Genomic DNA, 25,978 nt, shown 5'->3' with positions numbered 1-25,978 from the left:
TTGGAGTGCATCATTGCATCAATTCAGTAACATTTGTTGTTGTGAGACACAGCAACAATGACAGTTTGGGCTTCCATAGCCCTTCAGCTATTGATATGGTTGAATGTACACAGTTAGTCCTTACCGGTGTTGCTGTTCTCTGTGAGGGTAACTTGGTAGTGTGTCTGTGTGAAGTGCAGACCCTCCTCTTCTCCCCTCAGGTGGATGAGGACCAGGCAGGTGGAGGTGAGGGCTGGTGTCCCCTGGTCTACTGCCAACACCTGTAGCTTCCTACCAGAGAATCCGGCGCCTGGCGTCACTTTCAACAACACCATTCCTGACTCGCTACCGACGTCAAACATGGAGTCCTCTTCCGTCAGGCTAAACTGCACTGTTCCGTTCTCGCCGCTGTCGATGTCGGTCGCCATCACCGTGGCGACAGTCCGGTTTGGAGCCGTTGTTTCCGCGGCAACCCAGGCGCTGATGGGGCTCTGTGCGCACACGGGTGCGTTGTCGTTGGCGTCTTCCACCTGCACGGTCACCGTCGTGAAAGAGCTGCGCGGCCCCTCGGTACAGCCGTCGGTCGCCACGGCCCTGAAGGTGTACTGGGCGCGGCTCTCCCTGTCCAGGGCGCGTGTGGTCCTGACCACGCCCGAGGAGGGCTCCACAGTGAACACACCCAGGCTGTCCTCCCCCAGGGAGAAGGTGACCTCCCCGTTGGGGCCCTCGTCTGGGTCCAGGGCGGCCAGCTGGAGCACCTGGGCCCCTGGGGGCAGCCCCTCACTCAGGGAGGCGCGGTAGCTCTTGTGGCTGAAGGAGGGGCTGTTGTCGTTGAGGTCCAGCAGTTGGAGGTGGAGGAGGGTGGAGGAGTTGAGGGGAGAGGGACCCTGGTCGCTGGCTACGATGGTGAGGGTGTAGTTGGCCCTCTGCTCCCGGTCCAGAGCCTGCGTAGTGCTGACCGCCCCCGTGGTGGGGTTGATGGTGAAACGACGTCCGTAGTCCTCACCTACAGGGAACATGGTAGCATATATATATACACACACACACGTAAATGTATTGTAGCGAACGGCGGGGTAGAGTAGCTTGCCTTAAGTGGGGATCAAACTCAACAGGCCGCACAGTGAACTCCCTTGGTGGAGACGCTAACAGGCCTCATACAGGGTTGTTACAGTATAAAAGCTTGTAGGTGTTGTGGATAAGGCTCAACACTGACCCACTAGAGAGTACTGCATGGTTCCGTTGGTCCCGTGGTCCGGGTCGGAGGCCTGGGCCGTGTGGATCACCCCAGGAGGCAGGTTCTCTGGCAGGCTGATGTGGAACCACGGCTGCATGAACTCTGGAGGGTTGTCGTTGTCGTCCAGGACCGAACACGCCACCGTGGCCGTGCTGGAGAGAGGCTGGGCGCCGCTGTCACGCCCCTGGACTGCAGAGGAGCAAAGATTGCAAAGAAAGAAGCAGAATTCTGTTTGAATAGATAAAATGCACCCTGTCTTGATGTACAGTAAATCACTGATCTGGATAGTAATTGGATAAGTGAAAACAAGGTTGTAATGTATTATTTTAATCACCAGAGTCCCTGGCAACCGTCCAACTTATCCACATACAGTAAAACATGTTGTTCCAACGTCTAATACCCCCCCCAAAAAACGTTCTGAGATGAAACCCAACGTTTCCAAGCTTCGTTTTTCCCCCCTGCTGCATGTGTACGAGTGGAAAATAGGCCAGACGTTCCCTTGCAAATTCACAATCATCGCAGGGCCGTTCTGGCACGGCTTCAAGACATCCAGGCTTTCCTGCGATTATATATCCTGACTACATTTAATTGTTCATCATACTCCCTGAGCCCTGACTTTACAAATATCGTCATAGCAACATCTGAAAGCAGTTTATCACAAAATATGATTGCATATTTTGGATGTAATTGTATTCACATGAGAGGGAAGGAAAAAAAAAAACACATGAAAAGGAATAGGTCGGTTAAAAAGCAGCAACATAGTGACTGGAGCGTGGGGTAATACCTCGAGGCGACTCGGACCCTTAAAAAGGTCTAGCCTTTCCTTTCCATAAATCAATCTGGGGAATAATGTTGCGTTCATAAAGAAGGGAGGCCTTGAGTTCTTTATGACTCTGGCTGTTAAGCATGGAGGGGAAGGGAGGGAGGGAGGGAGGAGAGGGGGAGGGAGAGGAGAGACTGACAGGAAGAAGGAGAGGGGGGAGAGAGAGAGAGAAAGAGAGAAAGAGAGACTGACAGCGACGGAGAGAGAGAGAGAGACCGAGACATGGCAAAAGAGTGGGGGGGGGGATACAAAGACAGAGAAATATGGATATGGGGGGAGAGAGCACTAAAGCGATAGAAAGAGAACCGAGTGAGGGTTGAAAATATTCTCGACATTATATGAAGCCCAGTGGTGGAAGCAGATGTGAGGCGCCAACCGGCGAGAGGCCAGTCCATGGATTAACTAACGTGTCGTGGGCTTTTAAAAAAAAGGCAAAGATTCCATAACTAATCATTCCTACACAGTTTTATGCCTAATCCTCAATCACTGAGGAAAATATACTTTTTCTATTCACTACTGTATTCTAATTCCTTCTATGTCTAAAACAACTCAATTCAAGTGAAAAAGTGGCTAATTTTTATGCCACCAACGGTAAGACATACTGTAGACACAGGGAGGAAACCTTGTTAGTATGTTAGAGGTTAGAAGCGCAGTAGCACAGTTGATTCACATGGTTATGGCAAGTTAGATTTGTTGCTGGTTCTTTCACGGTCATTAAATGGTGGTTTAATGGTTGTTTAATGGTTGTTAGCTGCTCTGGGGGGTGAGTTTATCCGAAAGCTTTTGTAACACTATGATCATGTTTCGTCCATTGCCTTCAAAGAACTTGGCAATGGACTTAAGAGGATCTAAATGCTGCAAACCTTTCAGAAAAGGCACCCCTGTTTCAGTATGTTACTTTCCCCCGCATCCCAATTCTTCACCATTCTCCCTAAAGTGTGCACTACTACCCCACATGGATTTAAAAGCATACGATTGGTGTAGGCATGGGCTCTTACAGCAATCCTATGCTTTTAAATTCATGTAGGGGGAGTGCACAAGTGTACACTTCAGGGTAAATGGTGGAGAATTGGGCTGCAGGGATGGTACTAGGTCTAGGTCTACTCTATATTATTATTACCTCTGAGGGTGAATCTCTGGTGCTGCTCTCTGTCCAGGGTGACAGCCGTGGTGATGTGTCCAGTGTGGGGGTTGATGGCAAACAACTCATACCCCGGCCCAGGCAACAGACTGTACACCACGGCAGCATTCTCTTCTGTGGGAGAGGAAGACAATTAGAGGTGGTGCGCACACACACACACACACACAGACACACAGACACACAGACACACACACTCCATCCAACTCCTAGTCTGAATCAAAGGCATTCAAGAAACATTGGGCCTTGTCATAAAAAGGAGACATTGTTCAATAGGCGGCAGTTATGCATATAAAAATGATCCATTTCAATATTAACAACTCCTCTAAGAGTCTGTGCTGGCCGTCTAGTGCTGACTGCAACCATTTCCCACTAAACACACACTCATGCTTTCCATCAAAACCAATGAGCTCCCCCCCTCTTCTGCAATGTGACTGCTGATAACCCAGCAGCAAACTCCAAATTTTCCACTTTTGATCTGGAGTTTAAAGCAGAGTTCAGTTCATATACGAATTCCGCCCCGACGTCTGTGTTCAGCACCTCGTTAGAGCTGACCTGTGTTGGTGACCCGGGCCCGAGACGTGGCCTTATCTGATGCCCTGACTGAACACAGTGCTGGAGGTATAAATCAACCAAGATATCATCGGACATTATAATGGGAAAAAAGGCCTTGGCTAGCCTTTACTTGAGCCCTGGGTGCTGGAGCTCAACTCAAGGCCAAGGTCTAGGTATAACCAAGGTGATTTGTAATTACGCTCTCATAATGAGGTACCGTAGCCCTGACTGAGACATGTATATTCAAATGTATATCTTGGGTCTCTCCCCCCCTCCCCCAGAAGTCACAACCTCTCCCCCCCCTTACTCTCCTCCACCCCCCCCCCCCGCCACCTCAAACCTTTCGACTTATTTTGCTAACCGACAAACCGCCAGATTAATGTCCCTGCCCCAGTCATTGCCCCCCTCCTCCCCAACCCAACCCCCTCCCATGACAGAGGTCAAGTGTGTAGACCAGACCCTCAGAAGCACCAAGTCTCTGGAGTACATGTGGTTCACATCACCACACACTTTCACAGGACAGCCCACCTAAACACTTACAGTGAAGAGTGTGAAGTATGGGAGTCCCCTATTTGCCCTGTCTCGTGGTGCTTGTGCCTATAGAGCACAGTGAACAACACTCAACCAGTCAGGGTAAAGGGGCGAAGCCTCTTTAAAAGGAAGCCAGCTCACTCCGCCACCATCATGGCGACGCCTCTTCACTTATTTTCAATTGCGGAGACCAAACAAGCTGTTTTTTCAGACAGGTCGCCGATGGGAGGGCAGAACAAAAACTCAACTCGGACAAAAATGATACGGATTAGCAACGTTTCCTTTCGGTTTTTCATATCACTGAAGTGTGTAGAAACATTTTGTGGGGCTATTTGATCGTTAAAGGTTGTTGTAATTGAGTTGCCTCCGTCCTAGCCAAATACACGTTGCTAGGGGAAATGGGGCAAGACACACACGAACCTAGCAACAACTGTCAGTAATGCTAGTCTATAACTGTATGGTTATTGGCCAGAAAGGTGGGACTGGCGCCATCTTTCCTGTCTCTCGAAAAACCCAATATGAAATCAAGGGGGTGGCATATCTGTGGTATATACAATCTCTGGTACAGGTGAAGAGTAGGGAGTCCCCCGTTCCCTCCTGTTCAACTGATGAAGTGGTGGTGTTGCTGACCACGAGGGTCCAGGCCTCTCTGAAAAAGATGCTCTCCATGAGACTAACCTGGGGTGCCTGTACAGTTGTATAGGAGTTAATGGTAACAATACAAGTGACAATAACACTATTTCTAAATAATTACCAAGTAATTATATAGCAATTTAATTACATAGAAATATGGATTTTAATGTAAAACGTATCTGTTAGCATTTTATTACGACGTTACTGTAATGGATGGGTTACCGAATGAGTTAACAACCAACCATGAAATGCAGCACAAATCGACAACTGCTTTTCAACCCAAGCAGCACTGAAATCAATGTTTTCCTCTGAGAAGGAAAAACACATATTGCTGCCAAACTATAAACTGTGCAGGGTACCATTATGGAAGACATATTTTCGGGCAAATCCTTCAGGCAAAATATAAGTGAAAGACCCGCACCTCCGACTATAAGCTTTGCAGGGTCTGTTGAGAAACAAGTTCGTCACACCATAACTTGAAGATACAAGAGACTTAACATCGTAGCAATACAATGGCCGTCACATCCAGCCCAGTGTGGGGGTAGGTCGGTGTGTGAGGATGGTGTGTCTGTGTGTGTGTGTGTGTGCGTGTGTATGTATGTGTATATATATATATATATATATATATATATATATATATATATATATATATATATATGTCTCGTTGATTAGCAGATACTCACCCTCACACCATCAGTTTCTCTACACGGAAACAAGATCCAAAAGATCAACATGGGAGCAACAATGGCCGCCACATCCAGCCCAGTGTCAGTCAACTCACTAATGATAATCCAATAACAGAGAGGCTGGTGGGAGAGCGGCCCCGAGCACGCCGCAAGTTCCGGACGTGGTGATTGGAGGAGACGGGTGAAAACACCAGGGTTATTAGTACAGATGGTTCGGGTTAAAGGAGACATGGTGGAGAGGACCTCAGAATCTCCTGGAGGAGCCCAGTGTGCATGCTGTTCTTGGATAGTCCTCTTGACACACACACACACACAGAGGAATGTCAAAGCGCCTCCACGACCACATGTAAACACAGACCCCCCCCCACCCCCACCAGGGACACGCACTGACCAGCCACACGCGTGTATACACACAGATACACAAACCTCTTCCCACCCCCTCCTCCTCCTCCGTGGTCAACAGTGTTTAAACTGAGGACGTACCCAAACTGTCAATATTTGGACGAGCGATGAAATTGGGGAGGCCCCACCACTGCGTGACTTGTTAAAATAAACGGCGGTGGACGTGTGGATGTGTGAATGTGATTGAGGCTGAGGATGGGGGGGGGGGGGTAACTCAGTGTGATGCAGGGTCGAACTAGCCAAGGGAAGGAAAACAAACAGAACAAGACAGGACCAGGGAAGGGCAGCGCAGGAGAGCTTCAAATCACACCGCTAATGGACCGAGACTAAACCAGAAGGGAGCCTTGACCCTTCCAGCTACCACACACACGACAATCCCATTCACCCCACTCAACAGTCCTGCTAACACTAACAGTGGGAAGCTTGTCTACGGCTGATTGTTAGTTAAAAAGGTGTCCTGTCGGAATAAGGATTTGGTGATTGACGTGGATTAAGGAGGGCACATATTAGAAGGAGCGAGGAGATAACTCTAACAGACACGCCTTTTACAACAGTGATTATACGGTTTTACCATCTGGACATAGAGGTCATTACCCCCCTTTAAGACCTTTAAATAAGCACTGATTGAACCAAGTACGTTGGATTTGTCATGTCAACTGTATCTGTATTCATAATGTATTGCATGTTGAGCTGTTGTGTATTTATTGTGTATTGTCTGATTGCCACACCTCAAGTTAAGGTGGGCCCTCCTGATGTGAACCTCATGGAGTAGATTAAAGCTGGATCTACACACCGTCTTTCACCCGTCATTCCTCATATTGTTCTAACATTGGACAGTAGCAGTTCTACAGACGAACCTGGGATCAAATGTTACATTAGAAAGAGAGAAAATGCCCAAAAAAGGAAGTCCAACAATATCATGAAGTCCAAAGCCAATTGTGGTATACTGAAAAGTGCTGGCATTTTTCATTATCAGTTGGACCGCTGGAGAGGTCACTGCTCAGTCCACGGAATATGAAGCACATATCAAGAAAAGAGGTTCTGGACGGCAACTTCATCCCTTCAAATACATTTTATTTGCTGACGCGCTTCGGAGAAAGCTTCTTAGTCAAAGAAAAGCTACAATGGTTATCTGAAAATCGAGACTTTTATGGTTAGGTTTTGGGTTAAGAGATCTAATCAAAGGCTGTTAACCGCCCAGGACAAATAGGACTGAGCTCATCCAGAAGGATGCCCCAAGGCACACTTAACGGGCTAGTGCTGCCACCCACTGGTGGGCTAGGTGAAGTGAAATTTAGAGTTATTCAGTTATAAGATTCTGGAAACTGAAAGATCAGATACTAACAGGCGGATCGCTCTTGTACCCCTTATGTGCTTCATTCTACATCAATATGCTCTTTTTGTTCTTGACTAAACTAGACCAGTCGTCCGTGTGGTACCTGAGTCCTGGTCTGTCGCGTAGACTTGGACCACTGGTTCCCCCGGATCTGTGTTCTCAGCCACGTTGGCTGTGTAAATGTCTTGCTGGAATATGGGGGTCTGGTCGTTGACGTCCCCCACTTGGAGGCTCAGGGTTTGGATGGAGGAGAGCCAGACGAGCCCCTGGTCCCGGGCCTGGATGGTGAGGCTGTGGGAGGCCTGGGCCTCGTGGTCCAGAGGAGAGGACAGATACAGCAGCCCTGTAGGGGAGCAAGGAGGGGAGAGAGTTATGAGGTAGTTCTTTTTCAACTGTGGTGAAGAGCTCCTCTTAGAAATGGCAGAGTGCTTTTTCCCCTCTCACCACTAACTCACTTTCTTTCGCTCTACCACCACTTACCATGGTAAAAAGCTCTTCTAAAAACAACAGAATGGGACATACTGGTGAATTTGATGGGGACGATGGAGGAGTTTCCAAAACGTACCCTTGAAAATGGCCCATCTCATGGCAGTTAAGCAAACTGAAATGGAACTGACTCCAACCCTAAAACTGGACCCAATTCATTATTCATTCAATGTCCAAACCACTTATCAATAAGCGTACCTGTTTTTTCTTCCAGGGTAAAGAACCCATCCTGGTTCCCAGCAGTGATACTATAGGTGACCTGACCGTTCTCCCCCAAGTCTTCATCTGCAGCAACGACATGATGCACCAGACTCCCCACCTAGAACATAACATTATAATAACACATGCCACTTAGCAGATGCTCCTATTCAAAGCGACTTACAGCACAGCAAGTACAATTATTTGTTTTGTATATAGGGTCCTGGCGGGAATCGAACCCACGATCATAGCGTTGCTAGTGCCATTGCTCTAACCAACGGAGCCACACAGAACAACAACCCACCTCTGCGTCCTCCATCACACAAGCTGTCTCCGAGGACACAAACACCGGAGGATTATCGTTCACATCCAGCAGGAACACCTGAGCGGTCACCCACGCCTGCTTTCTGTCCTCTTCTCCTTCCGCCTGGTCGGTGGCAGTGACCGTGAACGCAAAGCTAGGCGTCTTCTCGCGGTCTAACAGAGCGGTTGTGGTCAGAGTGCCGGTAAGCGGGTTGATTTGGAAGGGGAGTGGTGGTGATGAGGGTGATGACCCTGTCCCAAGCTCAGGGTCAAAGGTCAGCGAGTAGCGGAGGGCGCTGTTGGGCAGGCTCCCATCCCCGTCCTTGGCGTTGAAGGCGAACACTTGCGTTCCGACTGGTGTATCCTCCTCCAGACCGAACGTGACAACCTCGTCAGGGAACCAGGGGGCGTTGTCATTCACGTCTTCCACGGTCACGGTCACAGACACCGACACGTTCACCCCGGGAGCGTGGCCTGTGTCTTCGGCTCGTACAACCAGGAAGTAGCGTGCAGCGGCCTCGTAGTCCAGCGGCTGGTTGATATAGAGGTCGCCCGACGAGCTGTCGATGCCAAAGTAGATGCTACCGTCGCCCTCTGCAATGGAGTAACGTGGCCTCCCATTGGCTGAGAGAAGGACAGAGCCAATCACAGTGCCGGGCTTGGTGTCCTCCCTCACAGAGAAGTGTCTCATGCCTTCACTGTCAGAGCGGCCATATTGTTTCTCTGCAGCATGAACCTGGAAGTTAAATAAATTAACTGGAATTAATATCCATTGGAACTTTAAAAATGTAAATGATTGCCAATATCGACTCAAATCTGTTACAGTAAAAGTTACAAAATGGTAAAATAGTATTATAGTCATATTAGAATAATTTCATCGTTGTAATGTGTAGTATAAACGGGACAACTTCAGTACCAGCATGCACTGGGGTCAGCACCTGTAAGTGAATGACTGCAGTGTCCTCCAGAGAGGCGGGTCCGTTGTCGGTGGCAACCACAGTCAGGGTGTAGTTTGTCTGGGGGTTCTGGGAGAAACGGGACGTGGTTCTGACGTCTCCACTGCTGATGTCCACCTCAAAGTGACCCAGATCATTGTCTGCGAAGACAAACACAATAATATAAACTAAGTCAAATGGTTTCTGAAAAAAATGAAATAAATCCATTCTTGACTGAATAATTTACAGCATTTCATTTCAAATAGCTTAATATGAAAGACCTGTGATCAGAGAAAAGATGACTGTTCCATTCTCTCCTGCATCAAGGTCTTTGGCAAACATGGTGGTCACCAAGGAGCCTGCTGGGAGGCCTGCCCAAACCTACAGACAATACCAGAGGATCAATTCAGAAGAGTTCCCTAGTAGTCCATCTGTGTGTGTGTGTGTGTGTGTGAGGGGATCGGTGTGTGTGTGTGTATACATACATGTGGTGGTGGGGGGTCTCGGTGTCTGTGTGCTCTGACTTTACTGGGGGGGAGTGGGGATGGGGTGGGGGGAGTACTGTCCAATATCAGCATGTGTGTTAGTGTGCGTGGCTACCTGTACGTTTAGCTCCTTGCCAGTGGGCAGGTGTGTGAACTGCGGAGGGTTGTCATTGAGGTCGCTGACCAGGATGTAGACCGTGGTGGTGGCATTGAGGCGGGGGTGTCCTTGGTCCGTCACCATCACCTTTAGAATGTGCTGGCTGTGCTGTTCTCGGTCCAGAGAAACCCAGTTGGTGATCTCACCTATGAGGGGGAGGGGGTGGGGTGTTGTTGGAGCGAGAGAAACCGAGGGAAAGGTTGCGATCTGTCAAAGTAGGTGTTGAAGAATGAAGGCAGAAGAGGCCTTCTACTGTCCAATCTTACCTGCAGTTCTTATCTTTCACCACATTCTAAAAGAGTTCGGTCTATGTAACATTACTATGCTTCACCATCATAAAAAAATAAATCTAGACTAATCTCTCTCTCACCTGTTTTGGCGTTGATGCGGAAGTGCTTGCCGTCAGACAGCAGGATGTAGGACAGCTGGGCGTTCTTCCTGGAGTCTTTGTCCACCGCTGTCACCGTCCCGACCAGGCCCTGAGGAGAGAGGAGAGACGGTGGAGAACAGTGATTGTATTGTAATAATCGGTCTATTTACCCAGGTGAGATCTCTCTCTCTCTCTCTCTCCATCACACACACACACAATCTTCATGTGGTGTGTTGTCTTTGTCAATGTATTGCATTGGATGCCATCAAGTCAATGAGAAATAGCATTCGATTTTAAGACTGTTCCTTCTCTTCTTACCTGGGGTGAGGGGCCTTCCTGGACCTTGAAGAAGTAGGCCTGGCTGGAGAACACTGGAGCGTTGTCATTCTCATCCAGGACTAGCACTATGACGGTGGCAGTGGTGTTAGCTAGCCTAGCCTGTTGGCTACCACTAGCGTCCATAGCCATAGGGTCATCTAGCCTAGCCTGGTAGCTTCTAGCCTCCCTCGCGGCGGCTAGGACTTTGAACCGGTACATGGGCTCTGTCTCGTAGTCCAGGCTCTGGGAGAGATAGAGCCATCCGCTGTCGGGGTGTATCCTGAAAGGTGGAGGGGGGAACCCCTGTTCAGCCTCCAGGGAGTAGGAGAGGCCAGGGTCTCGGTGGTGGTGGGTGGTCCGACTGCGGTGAGCCCTCACCTGGATGAGGTCAAAACGTTAATTATCTGACTTGCTCTGCTCTTAAAAAGATAACAGATCAATGCATCTCTAGGTGTTGAAGCCCAGAAATACTCAAATATGAAGATGAACTGGCTGGTCCATATGATGGATCCTTTACCTGAATGACCCGTGCATCTCTGTGGGTTCCCTCTCCGATCTCTACCTGGTAGACTAGCGTCTCAAACGCCAGGGTGTCCTCAGTGGCGCTGCGGTCGATGTTGACCGTGAGGGTCAGCGTGGAGGTGAGAGAAGGCTCGCCATCATCCTTCGCCATGATCTCAAGCGTGTACTTGGCTCGCGAGTCACAGGACAGACTACGGTTTAACGACACCGTCCCGAGGTTGGCGTCCACAACAAACACCTCATCATCACTACCATCGCCCCCTGGTGGTGTGACGAAATAACGCACCCTCCCGTTGGCACCGCTATCCGCGTCGTGGGCGTGCGCTATGAACAACACGGTGCCCGGCGGCGTGTTCTGTGACATCACCACTGCGTCGGCGACCTTCGGGAAGATGGGAGCGTTGTCGTTGACGTCGGCGATGCTGAGGTTGACCTGGGCGCTGCTGTAGACGGGCGACGCGCCGCTGTGGGACTGGAGGACCAGCAGGGCGGAGGGTTGGGACTCGTGGTCCAGAGGCCGGCTGGTGGAGATCAACCCTGACTGGGGGTCCACAGAGAACAGACCCTGGGGGTCCCCAGAGGAGATCCGGTACGACAGGGACTCCACTGAGTCTACAATGACGGAGAAATAGAGAACGATGACTTAAAGTGGAAGTAGTTTTGCGGGTTGCTGCCCTCTATGGTCAAACTGAATATGTTTTCTAATAGCAGCAAATATGTGCATATTAATGTAAACACAAAATGTAAATTGTACATAATGGCCAGCACTCGACGTTGACAGATTTGAGCTTCGGACCAAAACAGCGCTCTCCATTCCACATTTTTTAAGTGCCATCATTCCTTGATTGCTGCCAATTTATTAAGTCCATTTAGCACAATTAAGGACTATCTAAAGCTCCAATCTACACACAGGACCATAAACTAGTAAACAAATTGATTAATGCATTATCAGAAAATGTAAGCAAATGTAAATGGCGTAACGAAAACTGAATGATCACTACTGAACTACTAAAGTCATTCATTAATGTTCATCAACCATCAGTCACCAAAATTCTGGCAGTTGTGATCACTTTGCATTTACAGTTATAACCAGTAAAAACTACAAAATAACATGAGGGGAAACACACACACACACACACACACACACACACACACACACACACACAGGGGGGGGGGGATACCCCTCTAATCCCTTCCAACATGTTTTGTGTTTTAACGGTAACTACACTTCAGCAGCCAGGGTATATACAGTAGTAAAGCTTCTAGCAGCTTAAAGGGTCCTGCTTCGCCCCCCAGGCTTCCCTCCCTAAACTTGATGTTTCACAGTGTTAACACAAGGGGTTAATCTGTTAATCGCTGAGATAACCTTGAATGACTGTCTCCTACTGACCAGAGGCTTAACCATTAGAGGGAGTCACACACTTCCCGGAGGAGTGACGCATCAGGCACCAAGTGGCCTGTCGAGGGATAATCCCTGGAAAACTAGAATGTGGGGAATCTCCGTAGAGAGAGAGAATGCCAAGAGGAATTCGCATATGGAAAACAATTACAGGTATCTCATAAAGCCACTCTTTTCCAAGATGAACGTAGACTAGAGCGATGCACATATCACACATGGCACAGATATCATGCCAAATGATAGGTGCTTGATATTTTGAATCCCCGGTTTTCTGAATGAGTTAACAGGGACAACCAAGGGGTTGATACAAAGTGGCAGCTGTGTGTTGTTTCATATCAGATAATACTGATGGCCACCAGGAATCAGGACAGCGGCCAGAGACCTCACTGGCAGCCATGTATTGTAGTTCCGATAATAAATCCGTTCGTGGATTTAATCGCCAGCTTAGCAGCGAGGTCACAACTAATTATCATGGAGAACAAGAACAAAGGCTATTGTGAAACAACTAAATGGTTAAGTATTTAACATAAGACTTCTACAAGGACGACAGTATCAAAGACAATGAAACAGCATACGAATGGGAGACCATCTTTCTTCCAACTGTGCCAACATGGGAGTCTACCGTAGATCTTTAGAGGGTTGTATAACAGCTTCACCCCAACAGCCCATCGACCCATTCACCTGGACAGTGTGGCTGGGAGGTTCCGAGGAGCAGCAAAGCCAAATCTCCTCCTGGGTGATCCTCCCCCACACCCCGCAGCCCGCTCCTCACACCTCATTCATCTCCCCCGACGTGGCATCCTGCCCCCGCCACTCCTCACCTCACATAGCAGTGCTAAGCCTGCGCTGGCAGCAGGGATGGGTGTTAACTCATTTAGCGCCGAGGGTCAATAAAGTCACCCAAATTGGCAATGTTCTAGAGTGCCATGGCTGACTTTATTCACCAAAAATGCACAAATGACGATGCTTCATTTTGGCAGCCAATCAAAGTAGCTCGGTAAATACCACATAAAACACTCGAGATGGTGAGTGTTTCGGAATTCTTTGGCAGTCAGTGAGTTAATGCAGAGAAGGGTTTCCCTCCCGTCTATCCAGTGGACACGAAACGCTTGTGAAGGGAAGCAAATTACCCCCTCACGGCCAATGTGCCCCGAGACCTCAAATAATACACCTTCAATTCTCGATAGCGAGACAGTTACTTGGTGTGAAGTACACACTGTGATACAAACCATACCATGAATTTAGTGTCCTGCTTCCCCCCTATATTTGGCCCAGGTCAGGTTTTCCTCGGATCATACTCACTGACAGGGCTGATGGCCTCTACGGTGCCCACGGCGGTGCCAGGCGGGGCGTCCTCGGGGACGGTGAAGGAGTAGCGCGACCTCTGGAACACGGCCGGTGCCTGGGCGCTACGCAGGACGTTCACCGTGACCTCCGCAGGTCGTACTGAGATCAAGCCCTCGCCATCCTGGGCGCTGACGGACAGCTTCACACTGGCAGTGCCAAGGTGGGTCAGGGTAGAGGTGAGGTAGACCATACCTGGGGATAGACAGTAATAGTATGATATTGATATGATATTTTTCCTTTTAACATAATATCCTTTCTGCCTACTTACAAAGTGGTGTCATACGTAGGGGGTTTCCCCTCATCACCAGACGTACTAGAGTGTGTTTAGGGGTACCATGGCCTAATACCATGACTAAATAGAGTGAGAGTCAACATTTTGTTTTTTTATGTCACAGATATACTTCTTTACAGGTACCTTTTCTTCTCAAACTGTCACAGTCGCGGCAACGTCAAGATAAATGGGCCTGTTTCACAATCTAACTTCTATTAGACCACTGTGTGTGTGTGTGTGGTCCTGTACCAGAGAGACAAAGACAGATGGTTCAGGGGCTGGCTAACATTTGTCACCTAAATTCACCCCTAAATCTCACAGATTCCTCTGTGCATTGTGTTGGAAAGCCCAAATTAATCACCCCTTCAGAAGCTGTACAGATGGCTAAATCAATAGCAAAGCTACATTTAGCTTAGCATCAGTTTCAATGAACATCAAATGCTTGAATCTGACGTTACTAGCCTGTTTGCTTAAGCACATGCCAGAGAGTTTGGTTCCAGAGCTGAGGGAAAAGGTATGCATTCTAAATGATACAGTATGTGAACACTGAAACACTGCCAGGGTTGCCGGTAACACAAGAGTAGCAACTGGGATTCTATTCACAAAACTGCCTACAAGCTTGAGGCTTGTTATTGAAAAGAGGAGGCCTAACCCGAACCCGAACCCAACTCCTGTAAGAGCATAAAATCGGGGTCAAACCAAACCTTTAGGGTGAATAACCATAGCCTGGTGGAACGAGGCCGATCTCATAAGATTCTCATCTCATTCTGGACGAAACGTAAAAGTCAGTCTGCTTGACCAGGTTAAAATAACCAAGGCACACATTCTCAAACGGAACAACTTGGAAAATACTACATTCAGTCCAAGGATTTTTTAAGTGGCATTTGGCAGCATCTCACGTGGTGAGGGTCCACTATCGTCAAGGTTCTTTCCTCTCCATGTGCTCAGGTACAACAGGCACCTGACTAATTAAATCACTGCTTTCAGGTGGCACTTTCTGTCACTTCCTACTATGCAATCAAAAATGCTTTTCAAATGCCTAATAATGAATAAACCACTTTTCTGAATATGTTGGCTTTGAGTTACAATTCCATGATCAACCGAGTAGTATCGCAACAAACACATGGTCTTCCTGGTAACAGTGTTTCATTATTAGGGAGCCAGTGTATCTTACGGGGATTGAAGGGAAGCCTCTCTAAATCTGCATCCCCCCCCCCCCTGCTGAGGTGACAACAGCAACGTCCTCCACATGGGGGGCTTACGGAGTAAAGCATGTCCACTACAGGACACTTACAGACACTTGATCACGTCCGGGAGGCCTTCACATGAGCCACTAGTCACACAGAGCCTGATGACGGCACAGGGGACACGCTACATGTGATGACGAGTGTGAAATCATTCAGCTACAAATACACATAATGAAGCAACAAAAATGGCTCGAGAGGATAAACGGTTGTTAAATAAGACAATAAGCTAAGCCACAACTACAGTCCTTCCTTTTACAATTGATTGTCAAGGGACAATTCAATCTAAAGCCCACAGATACAAACCATCAACATAAAGCTTTGTGAAGCTACAGTATCATTGTTTGTCACTGACGTACTGTACGGCATGTGTTCTGAAAGGTGTAGTATGGATCAAAAAAATTGTTCCACCACAAGGCCCGCCTGCTTACCAAGGGAAAAGGCAACTACACAGCACCACCTCCGCCTACCGCCTGTACTGTGCGTGTTGTGGTTACGAGGGTCAGCTAGCTGTGGAACTCAATTCGTCGAGCAACAACTCTAAGTGGTTCGGGTGTGTAGAGATTAGAGGCAATTGCCAGAGGGGATTAGGTAAACAACATGGATCGACTACGACACGCATCACCGACCCTGGTCCTGGAGAGCTACACGGTACCTGGAGGGCCCTGCGCTAACACACTTGATTCACCTCATCATCAAGACCTTGATTACCTAAATCACATGTGTTAGTGCTGGGCTGGAAGAAATGGCCTAAGCTGAGCCGAGTTGAATTGGACTGTGCTGGCCTGGTTGCCCATCCATCATTTTTGCCGGAAAGGACAAAGTCAGATCGGCCTTGTAGCCCGTCAGGTCCCCAACAATACCTGTAGTTTTGTCCACAGAGAAGAGAGAGGACAGGTCCCCAGACAGGAGGTCATAGGTCACGTGTCCGTACATCCCTGAGTCCCTGTCGGTGGCGATGACCTGCAGGACCTCAGTCCCTGGCTGGGCGTGGCTGCTGAGGCTGGTCACGTAGTGTTGGGGGTTGAACACTGGAGGGTTGTCGTTCAGGTCCAACACCTCGATGTGGACGTAGGTCTGGGCACTCAGGCCTCCCTGAGGGGGAGAGAGGTAAAGAGACATATTTGATATGTGTTAAGAGTATGGACTATGCCATAAGCCTCACAAGACAATACATTTACATTTCATTCATAGTTCAATCTTCCACCACTTCATGGTGGTCGTGATACTGCAAATATGACCTCATCATTTAGGCGTAATATCAGTCAAACAACATTCATAGGCAAACGTGAAACTGCTAATATGACTTCATCATGAACTATAAAACCATTCCATAACTATAACATCTAGTATGACTGAATATGAAGCAGAAACACACAAATGACTTCATTTACCTCAAAACAATTATACCTAATATAACATATCAACAAGCAAATATCCACTAACCTGGTCCTCAGCCTTCACAAGCAGGTCATGGGTGGCGGGGCCAGAGTCTCTGTCAATGTCCTGGTCCACACACAGCTCTCCAGAGGCAGGGTTGATGTGGAACAGTGGGTGTCTGTCCTGCCTCTCAAACCCATCAGAGAGGGAGTAGCGCACCATACCGTAGTCACTGACGTCTGCATCGGTGGCCACAACCTGCAGACAGGGGAAAGGCAGATTATAACATGGGAAGAACTTTCTCTCTTCATCTGCCATGATCAATAAAACCGATAAAACAGGACAGGTGAAAGCAATGCTTACCCCACCAGGGGGCTTGCTTTGACCTGTCCAGTTCTACCAGACCGATGCATATGAAAGAAAAAGGAGACAAGGAGAGGGAGCCTCTTTAAAATATTGGGATGCCCCAATGGTAGAGGCTCTATTCTGACCTATGACCTTGGGGACGGGATCAAAATAACTGAAAGGATCACGCTCGTTAACCGCCACAGATTGTGTCATGTGTCCATTACAGGATCCGTCGAGGGATTGACACCGACCTTGTCAACAAAGACATGACACCATTGAGCCAAGTCTTCAACGAGCCGTGACACGGAATTAAAGTAATCTGTGGTTGTTTGTGTGTGTGTGTGTATGGAAAGGGGTGTCTAATGCGCTTGAAACCCTTTGAGAGGAAGGTATGTCTGTGAGGGCTGAAGTAAATGTAAGTCTCTTAGGGCTGGGAATGTAGGCACCTTTTCGAGGAGATGTCCCTGTAAATCTCTTATGGGTTAAGCAGGGGTAGAACCAAGCAAAGACTCCCATCATGACATGTTTGTTGTGATTTGTTGTGTTTGTTGTGAGATGGTAACATATGGAGGATGACAACAGCATCACAACTCCATTCTCAAATCGACCCCTAGACCCTAACCCCCAACCTTCTAGACTCTAGAAGATCTGAGAAATGTTAGCGATTGGGTCAAAATAGGGTCAATATTCCACCTGGCCAATCAGATGGCAAGGTAGAGCTTTAACCATATCCCTTGCATCCATCCGATCCTCTCAGATCTCCGCAATAGTTTAGGGAGTGGGATCTAGGGGGCAATTTGAGATTATAACTGAAAAGCAGTATCGCAAAAATCACAGCACAAAGCACAGTGCAAACACCTCCCATGTCGAGAAACAAACTTCTAGCAAGGCCTGACCGTTTGGTCAGTCAGAGGCTTTGACAGGGACAGATCGGCCTAAATCTGCTGCTTCATAAACCCCTGTGCTCCTAATACAGTAGTAATCCTGTCCCTCCAGGTTCTGCTGCCGTTATGAGCGCGCACATCTCGTTATCAAGGTGTTAGGTTGTTAATGATACACCCGGGTTTAAGGCACGGAGGAGCTTTGGTGGTGGTGCACCTTGACCACATCATCTAAGAGGTGACTGTCGGATCACGCTTTCATACTCTCTCACACACACACACACACACACACACACACACACACACACACACACACACACACACACACACTAAACAAGCTTACATGCACACACACACACACAGATCCTTTGGCACTTAAAATGTATGTTGTCAAGAATTGCGAATCTATTCTACCTGCTTGGGCTATATGGTTTTAAGATCCTTAAGCAACTAGGGGTGGCACAGTAATCTGGTGATGGACACACCAAAAATAGCCCAGCTAATTCTTTCCTATGAAAACGTGGCAAACATCATCTGTGCTTATACAATGTCTCCAACAGTGATAAGAGAGAGATCTAATACAGCTACCTCTTATCATACAGTGCAGTGGTCGTATCGGGGGCTGAATCCTTCACTTTCCCAGGCAAACCTTCCATTGACAAACTTCTGCTCAAATGGAAGATGTGTGTGAGTGTGTGTGTGTGTGTGTGTGTGTATGTGTTTAAAGAAAGGATTTGTCAGTTTGAGTCGAGAAATATCATGAGGAGATTATCCTAAAACAAGAACACTGAATTTGAACATTAAAGAAATACAAATGCTCATTCATATTGTATGTATGCCTTAATTTCCCCCTCCAGGATCAATAAAGTACCTATCTGTCTCCATGACCTCACCGCACTATAAAAACAAGAGGGTAGCCAACACGACGACAATAAACATTGTCTTTGAACCTGGGAGGAACTACTTTGATGCCAGTTTATAACTGTTTATAACCGTTTGTCTTTACTGTATCATGACACTGTCTACAACAACGTGTGAGATTGCAGGAGAGTTCCAGAATGTCTGGCTGTATATGACACAGATTAATCCCACCGGCCGCCATTTGATGAGTGGCCTTTCCTTCAGTTCCTGCCATAAAGGTGATATCATGGCCGCCTTTATGGATCGTGGGACGATTAGGTGCTTTACAGCCGAGGGTTCAAAGTCTGAGAATGGTTCAGAGTCAGGAACTACAGAAAGCACCAAACATGCCCGCATGCTGTATATCGAGACCTACACAGTAACGCATTGAATGCAAGTTCACAAGTATACATGTTCAAACGTACCTTTAAGACTACTGCCTTTGAGTGTATCATCATCATTATCATCATCAACACAATAGTACCCTACTCGAGCAATGTAAAGACTATCCTTAGTTTTACTGCACTACATTGCACAAAGTGTCTAATCTTTTCCTTAACAGGGTCTACCCGCATGACGACACACTTCATAAATCAGATAAATTAAACTGAAAGAGTCTATTTCACAATACTCTCTGTTCCTCTGGAATCTCTTTCCCCAATTAGTGAGAGGGCCCTCGCCCAATTATTGTGCATGGACATGCACTCTGCTCGCAATTGCTTTTCTATCAGAAACTAATTGCTGAAATGTGTTTTCTGATCAAGGCAGTGCCAACGAGGGATGGCTCTAATCAAAAGGTATTTGGTTCGTATTTTTGGAGACAGTGGCCGCGTTTCAATGCATCCTCCTTTCCTCCCTTCCTTGAAGATAATCACTAATCTGCAATGGCTCGTTTGGTGAAAGCAATGCAGTGAAAAAGCTGACTTTGACAATCATGTTTTTTTTTCTCTTCCCTCATGGCATTCCATCATTCCATCTGACTGCTCCACGCAGACAATGACTTGGTTAGTCATAGTACTTGTGCGACGGCCTTGGCCTCCCACCAGTGCCAGGGTAGGGAGGTGGTACCAGGCAACAGATCTGTCATATTACGCAAACACAACAACACAGCACTGGGCTACGCAGGACGAGAGTGGGTCAGTGTGCTGCAGGGACCAGCCTGGGCCCCTCTGGGCAACACTAGAGGCTTTGTGAACAGATAGAAAGCATGGCACTGTCCCCTCAGGCAGTGTGTGTGTTTTTGTGTGTGTGTGTGTGTGTGTAAGTTGAGGTACTCCCTTGTTGTTCATACTGACCGTCACTGTCTTATGTATAATATGGATAGTAAAACATTTGGTCATGATGTTGTCTCACTACTTAGAGACTTCATGACTTCATGTTTTTGCTGTTTTTCAACACTTTCAGAGTGAATGAGGGAACTCGATTCCATAGAAACAAATGTTACATAATCGTGTCAATTCATGTCACTCGAAAATGAAGACACAGTTAAAACTAAACCCCTGGCCAGGTATGTCGAACTCAGTTTAGGCCAGGGTTTAGTCAGAAACAGTTTGACTGAGATCAGTAAATAAAATCCTCATTTGCTGAGTAAATTTGATTCTAACCCAACACACGCATACAGTACCTGTAGGAAGCAGCTGCCTATCTGTGTGTGCTCTGGTATGGACACGTTGTAGAGCTGCTGTTGGAACACTGGCTCGTTGTCATTGACGTCCCCCACCACGACTGTGACCGTCGCAGTGGACGACAGGGCACGCTCCCCTCCGTCCACCGCCACCACCAGGAACCGTACCTGTTAGTGGTAGGGGTTAAAGAGACATTACACTCAAAAGATCGAAATTGTGTCAGAAGTTTTCAGATCTATGGAGTCAAATGGTCGATGAGACCATGTCACAACCACTCTGTTTTGTGTTTGTTTTGTGTAGATTCACCTCTGTTCCCCAACCCCAAATGAAAAAGATCAGGAAATCACACTGTGCTCATCTTTTCCATTCCGTTTTGGGTAAATGTCGTGTAGTAATGTGTTGAAATCAACTAAAAAGAAAAACTGTGTGTTTTAAAAGGAAGAAAATACAACACCTCTGTCTCCCTCTCGCGGTCCAACCTTGCTGCCGTGGTGATGAGTCCTGACGCGGGGTCGATGCTGACCAGGTGGCTCTGGTCCGACCTGAGGATGGAGTAGCGTACTGCGGAGTTGACCCCCACGTCGTCTGCATCTCTGGCCTGCACCTGGAGGAGAGAGCTCCCCGGGGGTACATCCTCCGGAACGCTCGCGGTGTAGGTGTCCCGGTCGAAGAGCGGCCTGCAGTCGTTGGTGTCCGTGACCCTCACCAGGAAGGTTGTCTCGCTCGTCAAAGGCGGGCTGCCGTAGTCAGACGCCACGACTTTGAGCTTGTAGACGTCGTCCGTCTCTCTATCGAGCTCGCCGTTCACACAGAGGGCATACAGGAAATCATCTGTCTGTTTCAGGGTAAATTTCCCGTCCCCGCCTTCGAGGGTGACCTTTAACCTTTCGACCTCTCCCAGGTCTGGGTCGGAGACGGATATCCGGGCAACGTACTCGCCCATCCCCGCCCCCTCTGACACCTCCGACTCCCCAGACTCGCTCAGAAACAGGAAGTTGATACTAGGGCTGTTGTCGTTGACATTTACGACCCTCACGGCCACAAAGGTGCTGCTGTACTCGGGCTGGGCACCGTTATCCCTCGCGGTCACGATGAGCTCGTGAAACAACTGCGTCTCGTAGTCTAAAGGTTTGTTGACGTGGATCACGCCGGTCGTCTCGTCGATGGTGAAGAGCTCGTTGTGGTCACTCTGCCGCCGGTTGATCTCGTAGGTGACCAGGCCGTTGGCCCCGAGGTCCAGGTCCGTGGCGTACACCTGACACACCGGTGACATCACAGCGGCATCCTCCGATATGACGGCGTGGTATTCAGTCTGATTGAACACTGGTGGGTTGTCGTTTTCATCCAAGACGTGGATGTGAACCTGAAGGCGCCCTGTTTTAGGTGGGACACCCCCATCAAATGATTCAATAGTCAGTGTGTAAGAGTCTCTTGTTTCTCGGTCTAATTTGTCAGTTAGGATGAGATCCAAATTGAATAGATTACCTCCATGGCGATATTCTACTTTAAACAGTTCTCCCATCTCGCTCTCAGTGATTCGGTACCCCTGAACCCCAAATTCACCCTCATCCTGGTCTCTGGCCCCCACCAGTTCAAAGCGAGTTCCTGGAGGACTCAATTCTGACACATTCAACTCCACCTTATAACTGGAGAACACAGGAGCATGGTCATTTACATCTTCAACAACTATTTTTACCCTTATAACCTCGCCTGTTAAGGTGGCTGCCACAAATTCATACTTGTCTCTGCGCTCTCTATCCAATACGACGGCTGTGGAAATAGTCCCGGTGTCTCCGTCTATCTCCAGATCTTTAAAAACATACGAATCTCTGCTTTCAGAGATGAAAAATCCACTGGTTGGGGTCGCTAACCCCGCTCGTATATCTCCGACAACGGTTCCTGCAGGTAGTCCCTCTTCAACTGAGAGGCTGAGATTGTACACCTGCGCCGACGTCCGAGGCCATAACAGCAACGCGACAAGGAGCTGAAACACCGTCGCCGCATCTTGGCGACTCATTCTTCTTCCCCTCAACATTTTAAACTTAGATATCTAAGTTGCATTGACATATTTCCGTTTCAAATGCATCTCTGACAGCAATCTGGATAGAAAACACTCACGTTTCAGACCACTTTTCGTAATGAGGGCAGGTGCACGGACAGAACATTCTCGTTGCGCAGGATACGGTTAGTCAAAGTTCACTCTCCAACAACGCGTAAAACGTTCAACAAATTCCCCAGAAGGGAACTTCAGGACAGGTCCGTCCAAATATAAGCAATATCCAGTCCATAAGTCTTGGAAATGCATCGGTATAGTCACTGAACTGTCCGGTAAATTCTCTCGGACACTGCTCTGGATGACCGGGCGGGCGGCAGTATCACGAGCTCTCTCCGTTCGCTCGACGCACCTGCTGTCCACGCGTGCGTCCGCGGCCTTGATTCCCAGGGATGGAATTAGCTGACGTAGGACATGAGAGGACCATGTACCTTGATATCCAAAGTGAATTAATTAACGAATAAAAGGAATGATGTTAGTTACTTCGTGACATTATTGCTAGAAATAAATAAAGGCTCAAGTTTAAATATTATATTATATTAACCATTAAATATTTTAAAATACAGTATGTTGTGTGATTTACAATTTATATATATATATATAGAAAAACATAGACATATGTGGCAAATATATCAATTTAATTTTTGCAGATTCGAGCCATAAAAACACTGAATACAGCATGTATTTAGACTATAGTCTACACCTGTACACATTACTCTACAGTCTGCCTGTACTGATAGGCTTTGAACATGTCGCCCTCCAGTGATACGTCGTATATTGTACAGGTCTATGTACAAGTCCATTCATTAGCTTGTGCTCATTACCATCAATCAAGTCAACACATTATTGTGGCAGCATCATCATTGCATTGCATATTTTATTGCACACACAACAAATAAAATAAACAAAATGTAAGTTCCAACATCCACACCACACAAGCATGCCATTTACGCATTTACGCTGATGCTGTTGTTGCTGAGCGAAGAGCAAGATCTCAATACATTTCACTATATAAATTACGGCTGTACGTGACAAATAAAATTTGATTGGATTCATACTGTATGGCCAGTACATTGCTTCATTCTAGGTGGGTGCTAGTGTAAACACTGGAACACACTAAACTGTATGAGATGAAACATGATGAAATCTGATTGCGCAGAGGTGGACCTTTAATATGTGCGCAGGTGTTCATCTCATCCTCCCATTGGCCCAAGTGCACCTGTAACCTGGCAACAGATGAAACCTGAGCTGGGTACCTGAGCAAACAAGCCCCACACAGACAGACACAGCGTCTCTGCATTGTCTCAAAGTCCACTTCTCCAACAACCCCTTACTTAAAAGCAACTGCCAGTAGTAACAGAAACACAAATCTGTTCTAGGATTGCTTCTGACAACTCGCCTATTTAGTCTGGAGAACAGAAAATGGCGCCTCATGTGATGCTGTCGTACCAGTGGGATGACCAGGCCCTGGTGAAGAGAATCTACGACCGTCTGAAGGAAGATGGCTTGCCAGTGTGGATGGACATAGAGGGAGGAGTGAAAGGGAACATCAATGACGCGTGAGTACAGACCATAACAGACGCTAACGATGCATGAACCTGTCATGACATACAGTAAATATGTCACATTTTCTCAGTAATTATTAATAGTTTGTACTTTGCAGACATAAAATTGCCACAGATGTACAAAAATGACACATTCATGTGTGTGTGTGTGTGTGTGTGTGGGCGCGTGCGTTGACAGGATGGCGGCAGGTGTGGAGGAGGCAGCAGTCATCTGCCCGTTCCTAACTCCAGCGTACCAGGCGTCTCGTAGCTGTAAGAAGGAGCTGAACTACGCAGACGCCAGGCAGGTCATCATGGTGCCGGTCATGCTGACCAAGAACTGGGAGGCCAGTGAGTGGTTGGGCCTGATCACCGCTGGGCTGCTGTGGCTCGACTTCAGGTGAGGGGACGAGGGGGCGACAGGGGGGGTCATCGAGACCACTACAGTAACACTTCTGAGCTGAACAGAGCTGTACTGGGCTGGCTGAGTCACGCATCCACCAGAGTGACGAATATGAAAATAGAACACTGAAGAATAGATGACAGGTTAAACACAAGACATACATTTATCCCGAATGATTACTTCTAACAGTTATGGACATGATCGAACTCAACAAACTAACACAAGTTAACATTACGTTATATCTGACTCCAAAAGATATTTCATGGTTAATAATGATTGACAATGCATTGCTCATCCCTGTGTGACCGACAATCGATCATATCAGATCCTAGATTCCATTAAGACTACCCAATATGCAAGTTAGTAGAAATCGTGAGAAGTTCACACATGGTCAAAAACCTGATGTGATGACTCGAGTCTACGTGTTGCTAACGATGCATGTGAACATTAGACATTAATGGTAAACTCTGTGATAACCTGGTCACGGTTATGTCATGCTGTTTTAACAGAACATGAGAATAGAGTATCAACAAAATAACCAATTTAACAGTTTCAAAGCAACATATGACTAAGTTTTAACCATACGTTAATGTGCATCAAGGACAACACAGGAGAATGGTGCCTGTGACGGGCCTAACCCAAAACTCTAACCCTAACCCAAAACTCTCGTCTGTCCTCCAGGAAACTAGCCTTAACTGAGAGTATAACAGTGCCACATCACATTATTGAATGTCCTGTTTCTGTCCAGAAACGCAGAGAAGAGCGAGGATCACTTTGAGAGGTGTGTCCAGTCTCTGGAGGAGGAGATCCTGTTCAATGCTGGACACCTCTTAACCCTGGAGGGGCCTGCCCCAAGTGACCTGGACCAGAACCAAAACCAGGACCACCCAGACCAGGAGGATGGACCCCCAACCCCACTGCCATTACCCCCACTACACAGGTGGCCTGGCCTGAAGAGGAAGCCTGGACGAGGGTTCCAGCACGCTCTCTCACGCCTCTACCTCCGGGAGTCAGGTACACATGGACGGCACAATTACCATGGATACAACAACACACAAAGTACATTTTTGGCTTATCAACATGGGGGGTGACAAACTGGTTTCAGTTTATTTCAAGACTCCATTGAGGAGTTTCCCTTAGTTGTTGTGTTCATTTGATACTAAGCTTCTGTGCTTATTCCAGACAAATCAAACATGGGGTAATTATTTACCTGTACAATTAGCCTATTGAAATGCGTCTTCCGGTTTGTATGCATGGATCTGGATCTCACAGGTGAGCAGAAGTTCCACCCAGTCAGTGACACCAGGAACACGGTGGAGCTCCATGGCAACCCTGGTGACAACGGTTATTGGGAGGAGATCAAAGGAAACGGCTGCAAACACTACCGCAATGTCGTAACTAACGGTTACCTGGGTAGGTCCTCGTTGGTGGTGACGCTTCCTCCTTGACAATAACGTTTTCAAATAAGTAAACAGACATTTGTTATTTTAGA

At 47.6% G+C, this 25,978-nt stretch overlaps 1 protein-coding gene across 1 annotated transcript in view; it reads right to left on the bottom strand.

The window, feature by feature from the left end:
• dchs2 (dachsous cadherin-related 2) overlaps nucleotides 1-22,503 on the bottom strand; it is a gene marked incomplete at both ends in the record, with an annotated part of 31,853 nt that extends 9,350 nt beyond the window's left edge. The window contains 17 exons of the mRNA XM_083693199.1: nucleotides 125-985; nucleotides 1,193-1,402; nucleotides 3,157-3,291; nucleotides 7,421-7,660; nucleotides 8,002-8,122; nucleotides 8,306-9,040; nucleotides 9,243-9,400; nucleotides 9,521-9,620; nucleotides 9,840-10,027; nucleotides 10,252-10,360; nucleotides 10,570-10,947; nucleotides 11,087-11,703; nucleotides 13,793-14,029; nucleotides 16,216-16,447; nucleotides 16,799-16,990; nucleotides 20,486-20,653; nucleotides 20,941-22,503. Of these exons, the coding sequence (XP_083549325.1) occupies nucleotides 125-985; nucleotides 1,193-1,402; nucleotides 3,157-3,291; nucleotides 7,421-7,660; nucleotides 8,002-8,122; nucleotides 8,306-9,040; nucleotides 9,243-9,400; nucleotides 9,521-9,620; nucleotides 9,840-10,027; nucleotides 10,252-10,360; nucleotides 10,570-10,947; nucleotides 11,087-11,703; nucleotides 13,793-14,029; nucleotides 16,216-16,447; nucleotides 16,799-16,990; nucleotides 20,486-20,653; nucleotides 20,941-22,503 (6,244 nt within the window). The remainder of the gene's footprint in view (nucleotides 1-124; nucleotides 986-1,192; nucleotides 1,403-3,156; nucleotides 3,292-7,420; nucleotides 7,661-8,001; nucleotides 8,123-8,305; nucleotides 9,041-9,242; nucleotides 9,401-9,520; nucleotides 9,621-9,839; nucleotides 10,028-10,251; nucleotides 10,361-10,569; nucleotides 10,948-11,086; nucleotides 11,704-13,792; nucleotides 14,030-16,215; nucleotides 16,448-16,798; nucleotides 16,991-20,485; nucleotides 20,654-20,940) is intronic.
• Nucleotides 22,504-25,978: the final 3,475 nt, after the last annotated feature.

The sequence above is a fragment of the Argentina silus genome (assembly GCF_951799395.1).
Source record: "Argentina silus genome assembly, chromosome: 21".
Classification (NCBI taxonomy): Eukaryota; Metazoa; Chordata; class Actinopteri; order Argentiniformes; family Argentinidae; genus Argentina; species Argentina silus.
Note: the sequence above shows the minus strand (reverse complement) of the source record. Positions and strands in the feature narration are given on the sequence as shown.